Genomic DNA, 7,839 nt, shown 5'->3' on the forward strand with positions numbered 1-7,839 from the left:
AACAAATTTTGAATTTCAAAACTAAAAACGGTCTGAATTTTTTTCTGAAAAATATCCAAAATTTTCGGAAAAGCTACAGAAAGTGATCTGCTCCAGAAAAATGATAAGAAACAAATAAAACGAATAATAACAACAAAAATACAACATATTCCAGGGCCTGATTAAGCTAAGAAATAAAAGCCAGACATCACCACGTCGAGCAGTGATGTCCCTTTTAGTCCCGGTTGGTACCGGGACTAAAGGTCCTCCTGCCCGAGTGCTGCCAAGCAGCCACGTGGAGCACCTTTAGTCCCGGTTCGTAACCCAATCGAGACTAAAAGTGGGGGCTTTTAGTCCCGATTGCAGAACCGGGACTAATGGCTTTCTGATACCGGAACCGAAGCCCTGTTTTCTACTAGTGAATGGATATAGAGGAGAAGGATTTAGATCAAACATAGTTTTTTTTTAAACACGAAACAAATGTAGAATTTTTTTTGTTGAGAAGAACGAAACAAACGGTGGAGTCTCAGACGTCCTATTGTAGCTTTCTTTTCCCGACCTTTTTTGTGAGGCCTCTAGTCTTCTTTTTCCAAAAGGTGCAATGCCTTCTTCTACAAACTTCTATTTTCATGTTTTTTCAGGAAAGGCATTTTCACTCAATCGACGTATCAAACTTATAGTTTCATAGGAACACACTTAGAAAATGTCTGGCCTCTACGTAACAAGATGCGCACAACCAACATGTGCAGAAATAAGAATATCGTTAGTTTTTTTCTTCATTATGGTCCCACCGTTGCCTTCTCACATCTTTGGCCTCTCACCTAGCCACCGGCACCGGAGGCAATGACTCGCCTGGTATGAACGGAGTTACCTAATTAATTGATCGATGAAGCATTATCGTATTTGCACCACCAAGACTTAATATCGACTGTTGGCACGTTATCTAAGGGTTTGGTACTATATGCACTCAATGATGATGATCAGCTACTTCTAAAGCTTGATGGAGCTTGCCATGTTGTCTGGGGTATCTCGATTATTAGCAGGGACAAACACAAGCAAAATCATGTGATTTCAACAAAGCTCGGTGGCCAGACCACACAAATTCAGGAATTGTGGATGAATCGTTCTCTCGATCTGTAATTTGTTATCCAAGTTATCATTGATTCTGATTCGCATGCTATCGTGTGGGCCAGGTGCACCCGTGTCGCCCCGCCGCTGCCACTCGCCGAGCCAATCGCCCGCCCCATCTACCATCGATCCTGCGCTGCCCCCCGCCCGAGAGGAACCATCGTCGACGCCCCCGCAAGGTAACTTCCCTCTTGCCAGGGTTCAGGCACACCTCAATGTCACAAGAGAAAGGATGAAGCATCAATTTCACCAGCAAAACACCAACATTGATCAGATATATCACAGGCATCCGACGACGCAAGTCCTTCACGAGTACAACTCAACTTGACAGGCAAGAAGTTCATCAAGGATTAGATATAAAATCATGTCTGACATATACGGTATCACAAGAAAAATCATATATCAGAGTATAACAAAATTTAAGATCATAGACAGAGGAGGGACGCATAAATTTCACAAACTATGGTCCAACCAAGATATGTCAGATATTAAGCACTGGATATAGTCCTGGCTCCATAAACATACCCAAGACACCTCGCTTGTCAGCAACATGCCTGCGGATCCTCCCAAACCCACCCTCGCCCCAATCATCTCCCCATGAGTTCTTGAAGCGCCAATACTTAACACCGTTGGGATCCGTGCCATAACCAACAATCAAGACATTATGCATGTTAGTTCTTGTTGGCAAGGCTTCATACTCCATGATGCCCCCTTTGTAATTATCAAGATAAATTGTGCCTTGTAATCTGACAATCACGGGCTGCTTCGCTACCGCTTTCTCCAGAGCATCCTCGGTCCAGTAGACAAGCCGAAAGCCTGATATCCTTGCCGCTACTAATTTGTCCTTTTTGCAAATACTTCTCAGACCCATGTATGGGTAGGAGGATTCGCTCGACAGTCCATTTCTTTGTATATACCGGAGAGCACTAAAAGAGAAACCACCCCAGCAGCCTCTGTTGCTGTAATCGCAGTCAATGAGTTCTTGAACTGAGAGGGAGATTGACTGCGAGGTTTTTAGGATGTGTATTGCTTCCACTGAGGCTACAGCCGCCATCGCCCAACAGCAGCCTGCAACAAATGTACAAGTTAAGGTAGTATAAAGGGATCATGCCATGCATAATTAAGCTGCACCTGCACGCAGCTAGAAATAAACCACGATCTACTACTATAGAACAATTTAAAACACATGTTGCAGCAGAGAATAAGCTCAAGACACTTACCACAGCCATTTTGTTTCCTCACAACCCGGGAGACAACACCAGCTTCCACCCAGTCAATCTTCGACGGGCGGGTGGACTTCTCAGCTGCATGCTCTTCAACCTTCTTCATATACCAAAGTCCAAGACCAACATAGCATGCAGGTATTACCATCACATACGCCCTGCGGTCCCTGGAAAAATGATGGAACACGCTATGAAATCACAACCCTTCAACTTCAAAGCAGGCCCTCGAGAAACATGATTTATGACTATGCATGTCGGTCGAGGACAAATTCCAACAACAATTTTTTGAAGGAGCCTCGTCAACAAAGCAGGGTGCTCCCACGATTTCATAAAGAAGAATAGAGTTGGTCTGGTTTATAAGAAAAACTAGGCCCAAAATCACACAGGTGATTATAATTGATTAAGGGACATTCAAGCAAAAAATCCCGACAATGAGCACAAAATAGAAAAGGCAAAAGGAAATAATAAAATCGCTATCAACCAACTTGACCTCCCACCTACTCTCCCGCTAACCCTAGAGGAGTGAGCGGGATCTGCGGAGACGTCTTCAAGAAGGAAACGACGTCCACAAGCGCCATCTCCGCTAGCATCGATACCCGTCAACTAGTATAGCTTTTGCCCAGAAACCACCCACGACTCCCCTCTGAAACCTAGGAAAGGGTCCTGTCACATCAATAGCCACCACGACAACCCAAGAATCGACCAGCCACATACTAGTGGAGAGGAGGAATCCTTGGACGACAGCTCCCAAGGAAGATGGGGCCATTGTCCTATCATTGTGATATCCAATCCCCGTAAAAAAAAAAGTTGCCCAGAGCTCTACATCCCTCCACCTCACCGAGCCCCATGGAAGGGGCCCAACCATTGCCAGTAGTGACCGAATTGTGGCTCCCACCCAACCGGCAGTGGTAGACCATGCCTACAGGATCCAAGAGTATGGCAGTCGAGCCCCCACAGCACCAAGGAGACAAGATCGCCTACACGCACTCAGCACCACGCCCCCTGTGCAGCCACCAACCACCGGGCCCTCCGCGCCTCCACAGGTTTTGATGGGTTTCAAAAGGTTGGTGCACATTGAGTTCATAAGCATTATATTTAAAAAAAAATCTACATCAGCTTCCAAAATCGCATTGTCGTGCTACAAACTTGACCAGCGTCGTATGCTGTAGGAAATTCATATAAGTACTGTATTCTGGTAGTATCTTGCTGAAGAAACATGATGCATCTGTACTTTGTCAACCATAAGATATTAACCTGAATGACCTGACCCAATGTAAATAGACTGATTTTACCTGCTAAAGAAGCCAACACGATGGCCAGCGGTATCCCCAAGATTCCTCTTAGACTGCAATTTGATCGCGAGAAGAAGTTCAGTCCTATCTCATCACACGCACTAACAGAGTAGCGAGTTAAGCGAGAGGCATACGTGTAGGTGTGGCAGCCTAGGTCCGGCCGGCCTCGACCTCGACGGCGTGCTGGCCGCTGCGGACCAGCGCAGCAGTGTCCTCCCCACCGTGCCAAAGCCAAACGCCGGACGAAACATGCATGCCGAGGAGCACGGGAGAAGGAGGAGGGGGATTGGGCCGATCGAGCAGAAACACACGATCCGCCGTGCCCGAATAGGAGTCCCTCTATTTAACGCTCAACGCGTCAAATAGGTGGGGGAACGCAAATAAGACCCTCTGTGGCCCGGCAGCTATCTTGTTGGACGCAACTGCAAATCTGACATCAGATTTTTGGCCATGGTAAATCAAACGTTTTTTATGATAATTTATGTTTGCCGAGAATGGAAATTTTAGTTGATACAAGTAATCCAAATCCACCTCAGTTTATTTTCTTGACGGGAAATTCCCGTGCTTGCAAACTGAATTTATCATCCTCGTGCCAACGTAAATTGTCATAAAAATATTACATTTGTGATGCTTCAAGTCTGACGTCACATTGTTCACACTACTGATCTTGTTTATTTTCGCACCTACTTTTCACTACGGGTTTTTTTATAGTGCATGAAATATATTTGCAAATTATGAATATTTTTTAATCGCATGAATATTCTATTTGAAAGTGTGTCGACATTTTCTAAATTATATGAACATTCTAATGCCCGGTTGTTTTTGAAAGAAAAAAAATGCATGAAGGAATTTTGATATGCACAAAAACTTTCAAAATTGCATTAATAAGCATTTATCAAAAATGTTCATCCTCTATTAAAGAAATCTTCACCATATATTTAACAAAATTCATCACATATTTACAAAATGATCACCGAGTATCTAAAGAAAAACATGTATACAAATAATTTTCACCGACTATTTAAGAGATTGTTTTTAGTTATATGAGCATTTTTGGAAAGTTGGGTCAACATCTTTTCAGAATTGTTCACCTTGCTGAAAATTATTCATCATGTATTCTAACAAAAATCCAAGTTTGCTAAAAATACGAAGTTGAAAATAAAATTATAAAAATATTATTGTATTTTCTAAAAATATTTAATTTCAAATATGTTCATGTAATTTTATAAACAATCACATTTTTAAAAACATTGTTTTTTAAAAATGTTCATGATTTTAAGCAATGTTCATGAAAATAGAAAACCATAAAAGATAGAAAAAATAGAAAACAGAATTAGAAAAAGGGGAAAAGAGAGAGAAGAGAATACAAGAAGAAAATCGACGAAACCTGTACAAGAAATAAGAAATTAAAGGAAATTCCATAAAACACACTGAGAAAAGAAGAACCATACCATTAGCTTGAGAAAAGGAAAATATCAATAAAACGAAAAGGTAAATGATCTAGCAAACCAGGGCGAGATGAAACGTACATCGACTATTTTGACACAAGAAGCGATTTCTCTCCTGGCCTTTGAAACGATTGCAACCAATGTTAGCCACACACTACGGCGGTGACAACTGCAAGAAATATGGAAAGATATGAGGTTGACGACCGTGGAATAAAAGGGATAGTGGGACATGACCAGCGAAAGCAAGGCACGTCGATGGAGAAGATGCAAGAGGTTGTAGCCAGTTAAGCAATCGATAGTTCCTTCTAAGTAGATCTCATTTTGGCAGTTGACCTTATTCTCCTATTTTTGACAAGAAACCCAACCATGCCGTCAGACTTATTTCCGACACATCCCTGGGCAGGGTGTCCTTTCTAGACGAGTAGACTGGAGGGAAACATGAGATGGTTTAGCCATTTATATTTCCCCTGGACGTCGGATTCCTTGTTCTACACTGCAATCTTCTGGGTCCTTCTCTTCATAGGGCCCATGGGCCGGTACAACGGCCAGAACAGAAATCGACTTACGAGGACTCGCACTAGCCTACTCAAGCCAACTTCCACTATGATGAGAGGTCCTGGAGGGAGCTACTGCGATCGGGGAACTCCTATGCGCCGCTCATTGCCTAGCGGACGCACATGCGCAACTCTAGCTGGGCCGACCCATTAGCATAACGCTGTGAAAAATCCCAAAAAAGAGTGCTCGAGGGAGGGATAGAACAATGGACCGCCTTTTGCTTAGGCGCGAGCCTAGCCAACTGGTTAACCATGGCGCGCGAAGCTAATGGTAATGTAGATGCGAATATTTCGTCAAATTCCAAACGAGAACATTATTTCAAAAAATATTTTTGTTAAAAGGGAACACTTTTAAATTTTGAGAAGAAAAATAAAAAGCTCGAACATTTTTTAATATGTGAACAACATTCTCATAAGCTGAACACTTTTTGAAAATCACGAACATTTTTTAATATGTGAACATTTTTTTGTTAAAGGGAACATTTTCAGAAACTATGATTTTTTTTGAAAATGCCAATATTTTTGGAATCCGTGAACTATATTAGAAACTTGAACATTTTTCAAATTTTCAAACGTTTTTTTAAAAACATTAACTGTTTCTATAAAATCACGAACATTTTTTAAAATTGTGAAATATTATTAAAAATCAAAAAAGGAAAGGGAGAAAATAAGAAGAAAAACGAAAATAAGAAGATGAACATTTTTCAAATTCCAAAAACAATTGGATACGTATTTTCAAAATTGAAAAGAAATGGAAACTCCTGATCAAATTTGGAAAGTGTAAACATTTTTAAAAATTCACAAACATTTTTTGAAACCCCAACAACATTAGAAACAGGCACACTTTTGAAGATTGCAAACAAATTTTGAAATAGAAACATTTTTTGGAACTACCGAACAAAATTGGATAACATGAACATTTTTCATGAAATTGCGAATGAATTTTGAAAGAGGAACATTTTTCGAACTCCTGAACAAAATTTGAAAATGCGAGCATTTTTTCAAAATTATGAACAATCACTGTAAGGTGAAAAAAAGTTCTAAATATTCACACATTTTTATTAAAAAAATGAAAATTTTTGTTTTCGAATTGTGAACAAAAGATAATATCAGGAACATTTTTTAGCTTCTTAACATGTTTTGAATTTTTGGAAAAAAATGAAATTCTCAATAACAAGAAAGAGAAGCAAAAGAAATAAAAAAAATAGAAAAATGATGTAAAGAAAGAAAAATACAGAAAAATAAAAGTTTTTTTGAAATATGAACATTAGTACGGAAGAAATTTGAAAACATGAACAGTTTTGGGAAACTCAAACATATTTTGAAAAAATCAAGAATTTTTTTACAATCCCAATTTTTTTGTAAATGCAAACTTTTTTATAAATTTGTGAAGAAATTTCAAGAAACACATATATTATTAAAATGAAAATGAAAAAGGAAAAGGAAAGAAAAGAAACAAAAAAAGGAGAGAAAAGAAAAAAAACAGAAAAAAAGAAATTGAAACAGCACAAAACCCGGTTCGGGAAACCCCTACAAAGTTGCCAAACCAAAAAAAACGGTTCAAAAACCTCCTGGAAGGTTCCCAAAACCGGGATGGCAGAAGTGGTGGGCGGGCCGGCCCAGATCATCCCTCGCTCGCGAAACTCTGTGCGAAAGCTCGGCAATTCGCCGCAACGTGCGTCACATAGGATTTTCCCTGCGGTCGCCCCCTCGCTGAGGCTGGGGACGGGTGATAACTAATTTAGAAGTCTCAACAAACTTAAGGAGCGGTTTATTTTTTAAGCTGGAAGAGGAAGCTTATTTTTTAAGCTGCCCAAAAGAACTGACCCTAGATGAGCTTTTGAGTTTCCATCGGACTAACTAAGTAAGAGTAAACCAGACCGTGCTGGAAAGTTTTGGTGTTCCGTACGTGTACGTGTCCATATATGACCAAGGTTTCTTTTACCGATTTGATATTATTTTTTCCTGTAGGGGCTGAAATATCTGATTTTCAAATAATTCCAAAAATTCCAGGATTTTTTCGCCTGAGTTGTTTCAAAGAAATTTTGAATTTCAAAATAAAAAGTGGTCTGAAATTTCAGAAAAATATCCAAAATTTCAGAAAAGCTACAAAAAAGATGTCATCCGCTCCGGAAAAAAGACAAAACAAATCTCTCCCTAATAATAAAGCACGGATTGACTCCTGAACAACATTTTTCGAACTCCTGAACAAAAT

At 40.2% G+C, this 7,839-nt stretch overlaps 1 protein-coding gene across 1 annotated transcript; it reads right to left on the bottom strand.

Annotated features, from left to right (window-relative positions):
* Nucleotides 1-1,312: 1,312 nt before the first annotated feature.
* Nucleotides 1,313-3,919, bottom strand: LOC123089649 (ervatamin-B-like). The gene is made up of 4 exons (XM_044511274.1): nt 3,757-3,919; nt 3,623-3,675; nt 2,328-2,497; nt 1,313-2,175 (listed from the first exon to the last, which is right to left on the bottom strand). The coding sequence occupies exons 1-4, from the start codon at nt 3,871-3,873 to the stop codon at nt 1,589-1,591; spliced, it is 927 nt and encodes a 308-aa protein (XP_044367209.1). The 5' UTR covers nt 3,874-3,919; the 3' UTR covers nt 1,313-1,588.
* Nucleotides 3,920-7,839: the final 3,920 nt, after the last annotated feature.

This window comes from Triticum aestivum, chromosome 4B, assembly GCF_018294505.1.
Source record: "Triticum aestivum cultivar Chinese Spring chromosome 4B, IWGSC CS RefSeq v2.1, whole genome shotgun sequence".
NCBI lineage: Eukaryota > Viridiplantae > Streptophyta > Magnoliopsida > Poales > Poaceae > Triticum > Triticum aestivum.

Excerpts from the sequence above, each read along its gene's own strand:
- LOC123089649 (XM_044511274.1), bottom strand. The coding sequence starts at position 3,873 with ATGTTTCGTCCGGCGTTTGGCTTTGGCACGGTGGGGAGGACACTGCTG. Across the intron at positions 3,676-3,756 it reads CTAGGCTGCCACACCTACAC|TCTAAGAGGAATCTTGGGGA; the intron begins GTATGCCTCTCG and ends ATCAAATTGCAG. Across the intron at positions 2,176-2,327 it reads GAGGAAACAAAATGGCTGTG|GCTGCTGTTGGGCGATGGCG; the intron begins GTAAGTGTCTTG and ends CATTTGTTGCAG.